This window comes from Zeugodacus cucurbitae, chromosome 3 (genome assembly GCF_028554725.1).
Source record: "Zeugodacus cucurbitae isolate PBARC_wt_2022May chromosome 3, idZeuCucr1.2, whole genome shotgun sequence".
Classification (NCBI taxonomy): Eukaryota; Metazoa; Arthropoda; class Insecta; order Diptera; family Tephritidae; genus Zeugodacus; species Zeugodacus cucurbitae.
In genome coordinates, this window is record NC_071668.1 from 7,386,248 (window position 1) to 7,405,270 (window position 19,023).

The following is a 19,023-nucleotide window of genomic DNA, read 5'->3' on the forward strand; positions in this document are numbered from 1 at the left end:
ATACTACTTTTCATCGATATATTCCATAAACTGACGAAATATTTCTGTTGTGAAACTGTATAAAGAGAGTGAGCGGCTCTAGGAAGCATTTAGTGCTTGACTAGTATTCGATACTTCGTAGATTTGTACCTAACTCATGGCTAAGTATAAAATTCCAAAATAATAATTTATTGGTATCGGCTCACCCAATACATTCGATAGAGATAGATAGAATTTCGGGAACAGAAAAAATCACAGGGCTCTGAAGCTGACCAATAAGGAACATGAGTTTGTACTATGTAGAAGCGCACATTTCATTACTCTCTCCTTCTCACAATTTTTGCAAAAACTGATTTCTTTTGGTAGGTATTTGACGTTGATGGTCTTCTTTGACTACAAATATAATGTCTTGAACCCCTCTAAGCCCCATATAATGATATTTCCTATCACCTCTTTGATATTAATTTTGCAATACAAAGGATTCTACTGATACTTCTTCTCATTTCTGTCAGTATAAAATTCGAAAATAAAGGTACAATATTACCGATTATAAAGAACTTGATTCCAGCACCATCTATCGGTTTTAAATTTATCAGAAACTTTCTACCGGCTTCAAAGGAGGATAAGAAATCGTTGTTTATGAAAGCATTGAAGCTTCGAGAGGTTAAGATCAAAACGTTTCTTAGACCTACAGGTTTTGGTTATATCGTACTCAAGAATTTCAAAAAACAACCAGTAGTATTGCATTAAGTATTTTTAAATTACTACAAAATCTCTGAACAGTAAGCAAAGTAAACAAAAACAACAACAACAATACTGTTTTGTGTACCTCACACAACCAAAATCAATTTCGCTTTGTACACAGCAATAGACTGCGCTTGACCACATGAAAGACAGACAGCCGATGGGTTATCAGCTTATCATTGAGCAACTCAATCTAAAGGCTAACCTCATTGAATGACCATCATCAGCTGGTCGACCTCTCCAATGCTCTGCCGGTCGGTCAATTTGAACATGATTAGGAGACGGCCTACACATGCAGCAGCAGCAGCCGCACAAATAAAATAACAAACAGTACATATGTGTATGTGTTGGTGTTTCTGTGTGCGTTTGTGCGTTGAACTTGAGCAATAGCAGCCTTTGTATTGACTGCATGACGAAGGATGAGTAGGGATAATTTAATGTTTGCAAAGGTACTTAGCCAACTAAGTGTGTATGCATGCGTGCATAAACCGTTACAGGCATGTGTGAGAGTGCGTTTATTTCTATGTATTTGTGTAATAGTCGCTAGTATGCCCTTAAGGTATGCCTCAAGTTGCAAATGAAACCAAACTTATTTCAACTGTGGCACATAATATGCGTGTTTGCTTAAGTATTTGTGCGTCCTCTCACATATGTGTGCTCTGTTCCCTCAATGCGGGTGATTAATAATGTATATTATAGTACTCTGCTATTCATAACATTTTGTGAACTCAGAGATAGGAACACAAATAGCGCATTGAAATACTTAACTATATACTTATACACTGTTGGCAATGCTCATTGTGTATTTACTGTTATTGAAACCGCATTTATCTGCAAATCGAATGCGTAATCCAAACTCGCTTGTCAAAGCCAAAGTAAACTAGTATAATCGTATACTAAATGACAAACACGCTGTGTGGCTTGTGGAGCTGGTAATAGCTTTAAGGCGCCTAACAACGTTAAGCTTTAATAATGTGCTATATTTATGCCGTAAAGTACTTTTTAAGCTGCCACTGCTACTGCCGCAACAACAACAACAAATTGTAATAAAATGTGCACAATTGAAATAAGCAACTTGCTCCTCCATACAGACATACAGTCCTGTTAAACTGCGTTTGCTTTGTTCGCATTTGCGAGTGGTCAGCGCCGCACGCAAGGATATCCCCACTCGTAACTTTCGCCTAACTAAACTAATGTAATTGTAAATTTGTGCCTGCGCCATTGTGCGGCACTCAGCGTATAGCGGCCGGTTCAGAAAGTATACGATAATGCTGAAAGGGAGTGTCCTTGTGTGTTTTGTTTAGAACAATATATATTTAGCTTAGGGCAGTCTCTCGCTATTCATTCATTCATTGTTTGCTATTACGATATAATCACAACTAGTTGGAACTTTTACAAAATATTTTCAATTTCAATAAAGTTGCGTTCGATTTCATTTCATTTCCTTGAATGTGGCAACAATGGCGAAAGTGGGGGTTAGGGCAATTGAAATGTACGGCATACTTGTGATAACATAACGCAATATTATGAAATAGCTTATAGTTTACCACTTAATTTATATGAAATAATAAAAATTTACATAATATAACTTAACATAACTTAACTTAACATAACATAACATAACATAACATCATCAAATATAAAATAGCTTACGATTTAATTAATATTAAAGAACAAAGCTTAATATAAAACATAAAATAAATTAACTTAACATAACATAACGTAACGCAACATAACTTAAATTAACATAACGTAACATAAGATTATTATCGCCTATAAGGTTTTATCGAGCGTATTGTGTGAAAGACTTAAGCCCACCGTCAACAAACTGATTGGACCTTATCAGTGTGGCTTTAGACCTGGAAAATCCACCATGGACCAGATATTCACCATGCGCCAAATCTTGGAGAAGACCCATGAATATAGGATCGACACACACCATCTCTTTGTCGACTTTAAAGCTGCTTTCGACAGCACGAAAAGGAGCTGCCTTTACGCCGCGATGTCTGAATTTGGTATCCCCGCAAAACTAATACGGCTGTGTAAATTGACGTTGAGCAACACCAAAAGCTCCGTCATGATTGGGAAGGACCTCTCCGAGCCGTTCGATACCAAACGAGGTTTCAGACAAGGTGACTCACTATCGTGAGACTTCTTTAACTTGATGTTGGAAAAAATAATACGAGCTGCAGAGCTAAATAGAGAAGGAACAATCTTCTACAAGAGTGTACAGCTCCTGGCGTACGCCGATGATATTGATATCATCCGAAGCAACAACCGCTCCGTTTGTTCTACTTTTTCCCGCATGGATAAGGAGGCGAAGCGAATGGGTCTGGAGGTGAATGAGGACAAGACGAAATATCTCCTGCCATCAAGCAAACAGTCGGCGCATTCGCGTCTTGGCTCCCACGTCACTGTTGACAGTCATAACTTCGAAGTCGTAGATAATTTCGTATACCTTGGAACCAGTATCAACAACACCAACAATGTCAGCCTCGATATCCAGCGCAGAATCACTCTTGCCAACAGGTGCTACTTTGGACTGGGTCGGCAATTGAACAGTAAAGTCCTCTCTCGACGAACCAAAATCAAACTCTACAAGTCGTTTACCATTCCCGTCCTGTTTTATGGTTCAGAAGCTTGGACGATGTCAACATCATATGAGACGACACTAGGAGTTTTCGAGAAGAAAATTTTTTGCAAGGTTTATGGTCCTCAGAACATTGGCAACGGCGAATACTGCAGACGTTGGAACGGTGAGCTGTACGAGTTATACGACGACATTGACATAGTTCAGCGAATAAACAGACAGCGGCTACGTTGGCTAGGTCATGTTGTCCGCATGGACGAAAGTGCTCCAGCCCTGAAAGTGTTCGATGCAGTACCCGCCGAGGAAGGGGAAGGTTTCCACCCCGTTGGAGGGACCAGGTGGAGAGCGACCTGGTTACACTTGGAATCTCCAACTGGCGCCGAACTGCGAAGGAAAGAGAAGTGTGGGGCACTCTCATCGATTCGGCTATAACCAGCTAAACGGTTAAACGCCAATAACGTAACATACATACAACATAAGATTACATCATGTAATATATAAATAATTTACCACTTAATTAATTTGAAATTCATTTACATAACATAACGTAACGTAACTTAACATATCCTTATATAAGATAACTTACAATATATTCATGGAATATAAAATTTAATCACTTAATTAATATAAAATAATAAAACTTAACTTAACATAACGTAACGTAACATGACATAACATAACGTAACATAAAATCATGAAATATTATATAAAATAATTTACTACTTAATTATTATGTAATAACAAAATTTTTATAACAGAACATAACTTAACTTAACACATCATTACATAACATAACTTAGCATATCTTCATGGAATAAAAAAAACTAACCACTTAAAATAATATAATATAACAAAACTTAACTTAACTTAACATCACGTAACATAACATAACATCACTTAACCTAACTTAACATCACGTAACATAACATAACATAACTTAACTTAACTTAACTTAACTTAAAATAAAATAACATAACTTTTTGAAAAATATTATGAATATAAATAACCAAACAACAAACTTAACATAACCCAACTTAACTTAACATAGGTTTTTTGTTGTATTTAATACGTTTAAACCTCATTTCCAACATTTGTTTACGCTTGCTACCCGACTTTCACTCAACTTCAATCAGCCAGCTTTATAGCAAACACCTGCATACGCTGGTCTTGAATATTTTATGCAGTGGTAACCTCGCTACTCTACAAATATTCCCGGCTACAATAATCCAGCAGCTGCATTTGAATTTAAACAGCATACCGCGCGATAATTTATGCATGACAACGCCACTTTCCAACGGAAAATCTAATTTCACTATTTCGCTCTCACGGAAAAGAGCGATAACAGCTGACAGCCGCTCAACACGGCGTGGCACGGATGAAATGGCATGGCTTGTGGCAGGGCATGTAGCGCGGAAACATGACACAACAAGCACATATGTACATAACTTCCACACATATAACTTTTTAGCGACTAATGCTAATGCGTTGACGATAATCTGTGGCGCTGATACTATGGCGTTGGTATTAAAGTAAACTCAGCAAGCACTCATACGAGTACTCATGTTCATATAGAGATATAGTATATTGCAAATGTGTATGCATGTGATTTCAATGCCACACATGGAGCATATAAAAAGCAGAGTCATAAAATTCACACCCGCTCAAGAGTGTGTGCGTGTGTTTGTGCTTGAAAGCCAGAGATTTGCATTGATGATGGCAGACAAACAGGCGTGCGCGCATGCCAGCACACACTCACTGTCAGCGGCAACGAAAACCAGCGCCAAACTAACTGTGGTGGCATGCAAATATGTTTGCTTGGGTTGGAGTGATGGACTAACGGACACACTGACACACTGCCACTGTGATCTAATGTCTCGCGTAGGTGTTGAATTTGGCGCGTTCCTCGCGTTGGCATATGCAAATCACACATGATGCACACTGATATGCGTATGTGTGTGTGATTGTAGGGCTGCATATGCTCATCTGGCAGCTGAAATGTGCTCTCATCTGCATCCGTTGCTGTTGAGAGATTACCGATTTCTTTTTTTTTTTTGGTCGCGTATGTTATGAATTTTTAATTTTCTTTTGGAAAAAAGACACGTAAGCTGCTTACAATGTAACGCAAGAAGTGGTGAATGCAAAAATCAAAGAAAAAACAAAAAAATACCAAAAATTGTTAGAGGAACTAAGGGAGCGCACTATCGGTTACTAACTTTTGTTGCCGCTGCATTTTCATCCACTCGATGTCTAACAAATTTTACTTGCAACAAAAGCGTTTTTTGTTCTGTTGCACGCAACAACGATATGGCAACGCCAACGCCAACTGCCAGAAAGTCGTATTTTCCCAAGGTTTTTAGTCAAGCACTTGCGCATATAAAATTTAAGCAACTAACTCTTTCAGCATTTCGGAAATGAACTGCTTAGAAGTGAAAGCCCTACGAAATCCCCGAAAGCAAGCTGCATCTGCAATGAACTCAGAAATATACATACATGGGTGTGTTTGTGCCACACACTTAGTAATTGTTTGCCACATTCTTTTCACAGTTCTTATTTCTTGTTGTTCTCAACAAACACGAAAAAAGCATAGTAAGCAAGTAGGTGGAATGGTTGATATTGATACTCGTATTTTCAATTTTCTACTTCAATTCCTGGCAACCGCCACAAAAGCTCTGCGCTTGTCGTTGTAGTCGGTTTTCTGCAGTGTGTGCGTTTTTAAAAATTGACAAAGCGTTGCACAAATGAAAAACGTGCAACACAATGCCACTACGCCACAATACAGGCAGGCAGGTCGTCTTCATTGTAGTGGCATGCCACCTGCTCAGCTTGGAAAACAATATAATTATGTGCACACGCACACACCCGCACTCTACGCAGTCACAGCACTTGCTTGTTGCATGCCAACAGCTGTGTGTGTGTGTGTGTGGTGCGCTTTGCAGTTTTATGCTTGTAATCGTAACTCGATTACACTTGCTGCATTTAGTAGTTTACTCTGCTCTTCACTTCGTCGCAAGCATGCACTCACTTGCCACACACACACACATCTATTTATCGGGTTTGCGGTGCAACTTCCCGCATTTGCAATCTATTCACATTCACCCATCATTCGTTGTATGCGGGCACCTTGCCACATTCAGTGTGTCCTTTGTTGTGGCTCTCTTCATGTGATCAGGTCTTACGCTTTTGAAGTGGAGCGGTGTACATTGTAGATTGCATTTGTGTTTGTATTTGTTTTTGTATCACCTTGAAATCACTTGGTTACAGTGGTAAAGATTCGCATGATACAGTTCTTCGGTGCAGTCTTATAAATGAGTGACTTCAGTGAAGTTCATACACTATTTCAAGAATATAAAATAATGAACTCGTATTGAGAAAGTCAATTATAATAATGATGTTTGACATCTGGCATGTATTTGACATTTGAAATCTGATATTTATTTGACGTTTTTTTGACATTTGGCATCTGACGTCATTTCTGATCTCACATTTGATCTCCATCTGACGTCTATGTGACAATTGTCATCTGACATTGATATCAGGTCTGCCGTCTATTTGACAGTTTTTATCTGACATTTCTCATCTCACAATTATTTGACATCTGACGTCTATTTAACATTTGACATCTGACGTATATTTGTCAGTTTCCATCTGACGTCTATTTGACATTTGTCGTCTGATGATGATTTGCAAACATTCTCTATAAGAAATCGACAATATCTCTCAGATATCAATATCTCGAGATCTTAAAATACTTTCAGAAATAATTCAATTATATCAGATCAGGGATAGAACGATATTTTAACTGTCGGTACGGGAAGTGGATTGTAAATAGTATCTTACCCAGGCCAGAGTGAGAAATATTAGAAACATTGAAGTACAAAAGGTATATCTCCAACACCACTGATATCTATAGAGATTTTGAAGCAATCAGAAGAAATTGGTAGAGACTTCATAGGGACTTCAAAAATAGATACGTTATTTCATATAGGGTTATTTTGAAATTGGAACCTTTAAGTGGCTATACCAATGTAACCCATGAAAAATGTGGGGGTTTTCGTGAATTTTTTTTAAAGAAAGTACTTGATCGAAAGTTTCGTACTTTTTGGAAATAATAAGGTATATTTTCAGCTATATTTTAAGACTTAAAAAAAAATAATTTTAATATCGGAGTTATGTGCTGTTTTGGGAGGTACCAAAAAAAAAAGTTCCTCAACTGCTGACATGATTCCGGCCGAATGAGTAGCTGAAACAAAAAAAATTCAAAAGGGGCATTAAAGTTGAAGATATTTCCTATACAATGATCTACGATTTTTGAAAAATATCAAAAATTAACAAAATGGCGTAGTTCTGAAAAAAATATCTTTTTTTAGGTAAAAAAATGTGTTTTTTTTTTAATATCAAATTGACAATTTTCAACAAATCAAAAAGATCGTTTGCCATTGTATAGTAAATATATTCAAGAACATTCCGTTTAAATTCGATCGGTCAATTTCTCGTTGAGTTATGATGCCAGCAGTTTTGAAAAATGTCGTTTCGAGAAAAACGCGTTTAAGGTTTCGACTTTGGCGGCTTATACCTGCGAGCGGTCGCTTTTTAGAACTCTGCAATTCAAAAACTATTCTAGGTACGACCTTACCGCTTTCTCAGGATATTTTTTAAAGTATTAACTATCGAATAAACAAAATATAAAAAAATCCGTTTTTTGTAAAATGTCACACTGGTATAGCCCCTTAAAGTAGATTATATTATCTAGCTTTCTGTCATTATGTAAAAAGCTTCCAGGCACTCTTTCATATTAATTTTCCGTTTCACTCTACATTTAATGTAATGAAATTTGCATGCATTAAATATTGATTTGTTTTTGTGGTCATATTTATTAATCAAATGGCCGAACGGGTAAACTGGGGTCAACCCTTACAATTTGCCACACGCACCTACATAGAATTTGCAAACAACACGTTCGTGCAATTACATTTGCCTACGCAAAAATCTATTTAATGGCTAGTTGGGTGGACGCAGAGGCCGACGCACGAAAGAGTTACCCTTTTAGCCAACTCTTGAAGAAGGAAAAGCAACTAGGCTTATGAGAAAAAGTGGCTATTTCCGTATTCACATTAGTTGCTTGGGTGTGTGAGAGTGTGTGTGACCAGAAGTAAAACCTCAAAAGCACTCAAAGAGCTTGCTACTTAATCACTAACACCACTCTTACTTACTTACTTACTACAAACTATCAGGCAACAGCACAGTTGCCACTTCTCAAGTTGCCCAGAGACACGACACGACACGACTCGACCTACACGCCCTGGGCCGGTGGCTTAATGAAAAATGTTCGCTATGCTGAAAAGCGAAAGTAATAAATGTTGGAGATGTCAGTGCGTAAATGGCAAATGCTATATCACTATAAATCCACACCAACACACCCACCTAGATGGTTAGATAGATACACGGCCACCACGTGCGCACTCAAGTGTCTTCATCAAAGCCCGCAAACCCTTTTGGGAGGCGGAGGCAAACGCTTGAAAAATTAAAATGTTACGCTTATCTAGTTGCGTCGAGAAAATATAATTACAAGTTGCCCTGCACCTACTGAATTTGAGGCCTACAATTAAGTGTTGCTGCTCGTGCTGCGTGGCTCGGCGGCATTGGGCTGTTGCTGCGTTTCATGTTGCAGCGCCATAAAGTCCGTAAATGTTGCGCAGTAATTACACATTCTCGGCTTTATTTTGGCAATCAAATTTTTATATTCATATTTTAGTAGGCAATTATTGTGAACGATTGCAGACGAAATAAATTTGAAATGCAGACACCGAAAGTGGAAATATATTAACTTGTTGGCTTTGCAGTAGCAATTGGAATGTTACTAATTTGTGTCGATAGAGAATTTTAATTACAAGTGCGTATCTTAGGTACAATCGAAACTTTGCTTAACTCTTGTTAATTAAAGGCAGGCTAATTGCGGTGAATTCGTACTTTCTCCAGAGAGCAAGCATCGCTTTGAAACAATCGGGTTTGAGGTGTTGCCATTCGTTGGCTGAAGGACGGCCAACGTTAGTTAATGAGATCTTCCCGACTCTAAAAACATTCGTACGGATTATTTTAGTTACCTCAATTATACTTTGGAAATGATTTCTCAAGAATGTTTGGCTTTATGTCAATGTTCGTTAAAAAACTTACTCTCGTGTTCTCGTCATGACCCATCGATCCTCTGATCGGATCGAAGTAGCCTTTAGTAACGACACCACTGCTCCATCTGCTTGGAAAGAAGAAGATATCTTCGGATTTTTATCGATTCGCCCTTTTTTCATCCACCGTAGTTCAAGTCTTTAAGTAGGTCTAAAATGTATTCTTCTTCTAAGTAGAGGCTTAAATTCCGTTATCAAGTATTTCTAGAGCATATATTGTGAGTGAAGCCTGATATCGAATTTTGATGATAACTGACCGAACATTAAAAAATCTTCCAGATTGATTAATTTCAAAAAGGTATATTAATCCAAAGGCTCTCTAGTTGAATATAAACCTGGACCTGATTTGGTGTTATGTTATGTTAAGTTGACATAAATATTAGAATAATAAAGAATTTAGGTAACTCGACTTAAAATAGTATTTAAGAAAATTCTCTGAATTAGTAAGTAAGTAGTAACACAGACTATATTCATTGAAAAACCTTAGATTAGAATCAATCTAGTTGTTTTGAGGCGATTGATTCGATGAAATTCCAAAATAAATTACTTAGAGTAAATGCTTTTCCCTAAAAGCTATGAGGAGCTTTAAGAAACAAAATTTTTCGATACAAGAAATGGAAGATCCCCAGAACAGTTTTAGACTAGCTAGTTTAAGAGATTAATATACTTAGAGCCGACTGATTCAATGAGCTTTCATAATAAATAGTTATAGGGGGAAAGAATTTTTTAAAGCTCTGAGGAACTTTAGGAAACAAGATTTTGCGTTACTAGAAGCGGAAGTGTCCCAGAACAGTTTTCGACCAGTTAGTTTGACAGATTTATATACTTAGATAGAAATAGTTATAGGGGAAAGCTTTTTTTTAAAGCTCTGAGGAACTTTAGGATTTGATTTTGCGTTACTAGAAGCGGAAGTGTCCCAGAACAGTTTTCGACCAGCTAGTTTGACAGATTTATATACTTAGATAGAGCCGACTGATTCAAAGACTTTAGAGTGAAAACTTTTTCCGAAAAGCTCTGAGGACCTTTAGAAAACAAGATTTTAAATACAAAAAGTGGAGGTTGTAAAAATCCAAAGTATATCTTTTGATAAGAAATATTAGTTATTAAAATAATTTAAACATTCTAAAGAATATCTAATTATTGTGAAGCCAACAGTGTTCAGAATTCATTACAAAAGCTCTTAACTAAAGAAAGAGAGAGTAAAGATACTATATTGTGATCATTTTATGAGAATTTCTCATCCAAAATGAGTATATACTATTTACCAACTGTGCTGAATTAATTACTCAAAAGCAATACTTGCCAAAATGCTTGTTCAATTTCAAATTTTAATCAAAATTCGCATAAAGATGCCCACAAAAAGCTGCAATTTATTTGCTGGAAAATATTTTGCATTAAATTAGCAAATAATTTGCCGACTTAACCTAAATATTGCTTTTTCCTACAACACTGTGGGCGCACCCACAAACGGTACACTGAGCCAAGTGATTGTCATAAAAACGCACACAAACACAAAGCTTTTACAATACAAGTAGACTGTCTGTCTCTGTATCGTTTGAAATTAAGTTTTTGTCGCTTAAGCGCAAATAATTGCAAGCCGAATGAATGTAAATATTAAAACCACTCGGGTTGTACAGCAACAAATATAACAAGCGCCTAACCTTTGGGTGCTGCCAGCTGGCCCCACTTTCCACTTGCCGCACTCATCTTTATAACTCTTTTGGCATTCGAGCACTGTTTGCCCTTACTGTTGTTTTTGTTGGCATTTACCCCTTTTTGTGTCATTGCGAGTCTCCTAGCCACAGCAGGCATCTCTGTGGCACATTGCGGTTGCACCAATACTCATACACTCACTGGCAATTTGTGTCGAAGCCAGTCGATTGTGTCGTCCTTGTGCGTTTTGTTGCGATTTCTGTATTTCGTCTTGTTACTGTTCTTGTTGTTATGTTTATTCTAGTTCGTATTGCTTTAGGTAGCAAAACTACTTTGGAATGCTAATTTAGCAGGTAGCAAGTAGCAGCAGCGCTGGTTTGGCAATTTCAAAAGCCAATTTAATTAATATTTAAATGACTTTAATATGGGGTCGGGAATTCGGCAATTTACGAGTTCAATTTTGTGTTTGTTTAACTATTTATATCTGCTCCTCTATGCATACCCGTGGGCACCTCTCATTTATGTGCTCCTTCTTCTTCTCATTCTTGTTCTACTAAACTTTTGCGTCAATCTCATTGCAGCTCATTGTGGAAATCAACAGTCAAGTGGCGCTCTTTCGTGATATGCTAATACATGTTGGCCAAACCAGGGACAGCCCCGAATTGCGGGAGAAAATCCGTAAATTGCGCCGCACCTGCGTGGAGGCGTGCAAACACACGGGTCAGATAATCATGCCCCAGGTGAAAAGGTGAGTGTTGCTAAAAATAATGAATGCGGGGGAGGTGGGGTAAATCAACTTGTTTATTTGAAAAGTGTTGGTGGTAGCGAAATTGGCTAGGGTAGTGGGGGGGTGTAGGTAACAATAATTTGAAATGAAATTTTGTTTGACTTAAATAAATAATGAAATATTAATGCCACTCATTTTGCCTATTTTTTGTTTAGTGATAATACAGCCATTACAAAGTAATTTCCACAGCTATCATTTGACTATACACAATACCGAAATTTTTTATAAATCCCGATTTTTTTATAAAATCTCGAAATTTCGGTATGGTGTTAATTATTTATTTTTAACTCGATTTTGAGCAATTAACCAGTAATAACCTATTTATTATATTTTTAATGCCTTGAAATATATTTCGGGATCCCGAAAGTTAATCCCGAAACCTCAAAATTTAATATTTTTTACTATTTCTACTATTATTACTTCATTTGATTAGTATTTTTATACTCTCGCAAAAAAGTTGCTTAGCAACAAACCATTACGCCTACCTCCCATACGAAGGTCATGTTCAAAAGTACTAAATAAAGTTCAAATTAGGATGTCCGTCCGTCTAACCGTCCGTGCAAGCTGTAACTTGAGTAAAAATTTATATATCTTGATGAAACTTGGAAGACGTATTTCTAGGCACCATGAGAAGGGTAAGTTCGAAGATGGGCGTAATCGGTAATCGGACCACAAACTGGCAATCACCGAAAACATATAAAGAGCTATTACTAAGCCATAAATTAAGCTATTGAAGTAAAATTTGGTATGAAGGATCGCACTATGAAGGGGCATATGTGGATGAGGAAGCAGGCATGAGTTTTTTGTATATATCTGGTAGACTACTAAAGCTATATCAACGAAACTCTCAGGAGTCGGTTTTTTCAGGCATTTCCTTATATGGTCCAAAAATAGAGGAAATCGGATTATAACCACGCCCACCTCCCATAAAAAGGTTATGTTGAAAACTACTAAAAATGCTTTAATTCAGGAAGGGAAAACACCAGAAACCTTACATTTCTTTATAAAGAAGGTACAAAAGGGCTTAAAAATTTTAAGTGGTTGTGGCTCCGCCCACTTATGGGTCAAAAACCATATCTCCGATACTACTCGACAAATATCAATGAAACTTGGTTTGTAATATTTTCCTTGCATCCCAATGATATGTTGTGAAAATTGGCCAAATCGATTCACAACCACGCCTACTTCCCATATATCAGAACTTTTAAGACAATCTGAATCGTTTACTTTACAAAATATAGAGTAAGCACTAGTGAAGATAACGGAACAGAACTTTGCACAAAGATTACATTTATAGTGTGGCATCGCCCTTCTAAAAATCGCCAAAATCGGACCATAAAAATTCAAGACCCCATATATCGAATATATGGCCCTCAGAGCTTCGAATAATTTTTTTACCGGAAATATGGGTGAGGCGCTCAGATATTTTGAGAAATTCAGAGGCAATATTTTTATTCTAATAATATGTATCCGTGCAATAAGTGAAATCGGGTCATAACTTCCCCTAGCTCCCATATACCTAATATTAAGGGTTTGAAACTTTCAATGGACTTCGTAAAATATATATGACGAATATATGGGTCACATTTTGTGTTATCTGATAAAAATTAAATAAATCAATTGCGAGAGTATAAAATGTTCGGTTATACACGAACTTAGCCCTCCTTACTAGTTTTTTATTGAAAATATCGGTAAATTTCTCAGATATTCTAAAGTAATTCAAAGGATATGTATTTCTTCTACCAGTGTACGTCTGTGCCAAAAATGATTAAAATCAGGCCAATATTTCAACTAGCCTCCATTTACCTCATATATGGATTTTCAAACTTCCGGTGGACTGTATACCGTATATATCGGTTAATATGTAAGATATCTTAGCAAAATTAAATGAACGTAAACTTTGGGATATAATATAGCTTGGTATCTAAAATATTTGAAATCGGCCCTGGCCCTCGAATCGAATCGGCCCTCCAGTCCCCAATTACTAAATATATATAATGGTTTTTTGTTTTCTAGTGGAATTTATTCCGAATATATGTGGAAATTTCAAGAAAATACTGTTAAGTACGGTATACTAGTTCAAAATTAAATATTTGTACCGAATTATCGGGATCCCAAAAGTGAATCCCGAAATAAAAATATTGAAAAATTTCGAAAATCTTTATATAAGCGGTATTTTTAAATTATTTATGTAGAAACGCGTTATTTTGTGCTAACAATATTTCGGACAAAACCCTACTGTGCAGCGTTAATAATTTTTAATTTGACTACTTATTGTTGTTCTTCTCTTCTTCTTCTTTCTATAATATTGTGAGTAAATGTTTATTCTGCTTGAGAAAATATCTATTTCTAATTACCACAATAAAGCTGGTTGTAAGCTACCGCCCTTCCTTTCCATTCACTGTTGAATAAAATTTAATCCCATAAAAAAGTTGCTAAATGTTATGAAAAGGGTTCAAAGCAGTATGTTGTATGTATGTAGTAGAAAAATATTTATTTACACGTTTCACATTTTTTCAAATTTTTTAAACCTGACATGCGAACTTTAAGCCATCAAACAATTTTTCTTACTTTTTTCCAATAATTTGCATGTAATTGCATGAACAAGTTGACCTTAGTAGCAAAACATGTAATCAATCTGCAAAAGTTTGAGAAGTTTTTCTGTTGTTAGGGTTTAAAAATAACAGTAATTAAAAATTTTAACATTTTTCAACACATACACTTCACCAGAAAAACAAGCAGATTTTTATAAAGGGTTATGTAAGGATATGAGGTCATATTATTTTTATGGATAGAATAACAACTACCGTCAACTTACTACCTGCATAAATGAAGAACGCAATTAATACTCATCAACTTGTACGAAAATGTTGATATTTAACAACTGCAAGTTAATAAATCACAGCTCATATGTTTGCGTTGGTAACAATATATATATTCACATGTACTTCGTGCGATCAATACATAAATTTCGCTGCAGTGAGTGATGCCATGCAGAATTTTGATTAAACTTTCCGCGTCAATAGCATTCAATGCATGTTGTATATATGAATAGTTTAAGCATTTCTGCATTGAATTTTCGCTTTAAACGCCAGGCAACACGCCGCCATTATTAAATCACATTTTAATCAACACCTCCACTCAACGCTGGCGCTCAGATATGTGTACATACGCGCGCACAACTGATTGAATTTAATAATTAATATGCATGAGCCCAATGCGGGAGGGAGTAAAGCGCAGACCTCCGCCGTCCTTGCAGTGGTGCCTACTTGAAGTGGCATAATTTGTGCATTAAATATGTAGCGGACCGCGCATGAAAAGCTCGCATGTAAGCGCAATGCGCACAGTCGAGACCACAGTCATGCTGAGTGGACATAAAATTATTAATAAATTGAAATTTAAATAAGCACGGGGTATGCTGTCGTAATTGCACGCAATAAGAGGTGATTAAATGCGCTTAATGGAATGAATGAACTGTGGCGGTTTACTGTAATGATGCAAATGATGAGTTATCCGCCACCACTGTTAAGTAGATTACATTTGCGGATAATCTAAAAATTATTTGTATCTACAGCCTAAATGCTGTGACATGTGATGTGATGTTAGATCAACTGGTCAAGTGATCATATCATATCCCACCATTTTATAAAAGTACAAAATATAGAAATTTGTCGCATTATGTGATATCACATCACATCATCATACGGCATATCAACAAAATGAAACGAATCGTATGATATGACAATGCATCACATCTTACATCATATAATCTAAAATCAAATTTTATTTTTTACTAGCAGACCCGGCGAACTTCGTACCGCCTTAGTGTAAATTTGATGCACTACTTTATTTTGTATAGCTGACCTATCTTATGTATGCGTACCTATTCAATTTGAACTGGAATCTATAATATCCTCCATATAAAAATGAATAACTATAACAAATTGTTTGTATGGGAGATTAGAAAAGTGTGAATTTTAGACATTTTCAGCCAATTTTTTTTTTAAATTCTCTCCATAAGAACCATTCTCTAACCCCCTTGGAATACACACAAAAAAGAATCAGCCAAATCGGTCAAGCCCTTTTCATGCTATGTCGTGACAACGGAAAACGGGTTTCATTTTTATATATATAGATTTAACTCAAATACTCTGATTTCATATCCATCATTACAACAAATCATATGAAGTATGTGATATCAGATCGTAACAAGACATATCATTTCACGAATAAGTCAAAAGGAAATCAAATCTCATTAAGTGATACCGCATCACATCGAATTACATCGCGTCATATAACACCGCATAATATAACATCAGATGATTCCACCTCATATCTGACCATGTGATTTATATTTGATTGCATCACATCAGATGGTATTTTCCCATACCATCTCCCTTTATTAGATCACTTCATATCACGTCTTATCAGATGATTCCACATCACATCATATCAAAGCAAATGTTACCACATCATATCAGATCAAGTCATAAAGTATCACATGAAGTGATAACATACCACATTAGATCACATCATACAATATTAAATCGGATGCTTATCACATCAGATGGTATTTTCCCATACCATCTCCCTTTATTAGGTCTTATCAGATGATTCCACATCACATCATATCAAAGCAAATGTTACCACATCATATTAGATCAAGTCATAAAGTTTCACATGAAGTGATAACATACCACATTAGATCACATCATACAATATTAAATCGGATGCTTATCACATCAGATGGTATTTTCCCATACCATCTCCCTTTATTAGATCACTTCATATCACGTCTTATCAGATTATTCCACATCACATCATATCAAAGCAAATGTTACCACATCATATCAGATCAAGTCATAAAGTATCACATAAAGTGATAACATACCACATAAGATCACATCATACAATTTTAAATCGGATGCGTATCACCAAGTCACATCATATCATTTCACAAAATATCAAATAAGATCAATGTTTTAATAGATCACATGTGATCACATCACGTCATATATATCGAATCAGATCTTATTATTTTTAATAAGTATTCTTCTCTCCACAAAAATATATATTTACCTACAAATATATGCGGGCTCACACTTAATGAACTCACGGTTTCTCTGTACAATACTACCCAGCTTACGCATATATTAAATAAAGTTCATTAATTTCACGTAAAATGAGAATATGAAAGTATAAGCAGAAACTTTCGTAAGACGAATCGCTTACGCAGTCGTTAATGACAAAAGCATAAGCGAAAATATACATATCTACTCGATTGCTATCTGATAAGCATATTTCCACGCATGCAATAACCAACAATGCCAAAGGCAACAAAAAATATTAATAAATACTCCAGCAGCTGCCTGACAGCATCCAAGGCAAATACGCATACGGCACTTGAGCTTCATCTCTGCCCTCGCTGTGATCGCCGTCGATACTTCGAATCGTTTTAATATGAAATCTCAGCCACAGTGACAAGAAAATCCCGAACGCAAGTGCTTCATGTATTGCTTACAAGCGCATTTATGCGTGTGTGTGTGTGTGTATTTATATTTATCAATGTGTGCATGTAGCCAGCAAGTTTTTGCACTTACCATGCCATCCTTTATCCCACACCCAAACTGACGCACTCAACTTTCAATGTGATTTATCATTTTACAACAACAATAAATTGCTCATAAATGCATTGTATACAAATACTCATACACACACACACAGTTATGGGAAGCAGCTTGCTTTCATATAATACTTTGGCAGTGTTTGTCAACAGGAAATGAATGATGCTCGAATTGACGAACTTTATTTATTTATTTTCTTACTCGCGCTGATTTCAATGCGATTTTTTGTCAACAGCGATACTCATATACGCGTGCACTAGTCTACATATTTTCATTTTTAATGCGCCAAATATTGCTGACACGAGTATCAAGGTATATACACTGTTTATATTTACATTGGATATTCGCAGCATCCGCATTTTTGTATTTTTTTGATGTGTGTGTGTATGTGTCTAAAAGTATATGAAACGCACGCTTTCTGTATAAATATTGAATTTCGCGCCATCACTGACATGACACTGACACGAAAGAGTTAAAATTGTTGGGTATCTTTTCAATTATTTTCGTTTGGTTTTTTAATGTGAGTATTGTTAAAATCTCGTTTTTGTTGTTGGCTGGTACTTGCAATCAATCCTTGTTCGTCGGCTGCGCATTTTAGATTCGTTTTTAATTTTTATGATTGCAAATATTTATGAAATATAAATAAATATGAATGGGAGATGTGATTTTTATACATAAGATTTATTGCTTCTCTTTAAGCCATATTTGAATAGATGAGAATAATTTTGGTTGAGCTGGCTCTGAGAAATTTTCTATGGAAAATTGAACGAATAATTTAAATTTCGTCAGAAGTGAGTGGGAAAAAGTAAGACAGAGAGAGATAGAGATAGAGATAGAGATTGAGATAGAGATAGAGATAGAGATAGAGATAGAGATAGAGATAGAGATAGAGAAAGAGATAGAGATAGAGATTGAGATTGAGATTGAGATAGAGATAGAGATAGAGATAGAGATATAGAGATAGAGATAGAGATAGAGATAGAGATAGAGATAGAGATAGAGATAGAGATAGAGATAGAGATAGAGATAGAGATAGAGATAGAGATAGAGATAGAGATAGAGATAGAGATAGAGATAGAGATAGAGATAGAGATAGAGATAGAGATAGAGATAGAGATAGAGATAGAGATAGAGATAGAGATAGAGATAGAGATAGAGATAGATAGAGATAGAGATAGAGATAGAGATAGAGATAGAGATAGAGATAGAGATAGAGATAGAGATAGAGATAGAGATAGAGATAGAGATAGAGATAGAGATAGAGATAGAGATAGAGATAGAGATAGAGATACAGAAACAGGAACAGAAACAGAAACAGAAACAGAAAGAAAAATAAATGGAGACAGATAGAAATATAAAGGTATGAAAGGAACCCCAGGTACATATAATCACCACAGTCTATAATCACCCCGACCCTAATCACTCATAGTTCCCGTAATTCCCGTTCAACGTAATTTGTCGACTTCA

At 36.1% G+C, this 19,023-nt stretch overlaps 1 protein-coding gene across 1 annotated transcript in view; it reads left to right on the forward strand.

Annotated features, from left to right (window-relative positions):
• Positions 1 to 19,023, forward strand: part of LOC105217201 (uncharacterized) — a 54,306-nt gene that overhangs the window by 10,381 nt on the left and 24,902 nt on the right. Inside the window, exon 2 of the mRNA XM_011192093.3 lies at positions 11,727 to 11,893. Within this exon, the coding sequence (XP_011190395.1) occupies positions 11,727 to 11,893 (167 nt within the window). The remainder of the gene's footprint in view (positions 1 to 11,726; positions 11,894 to 19,023) is intronic.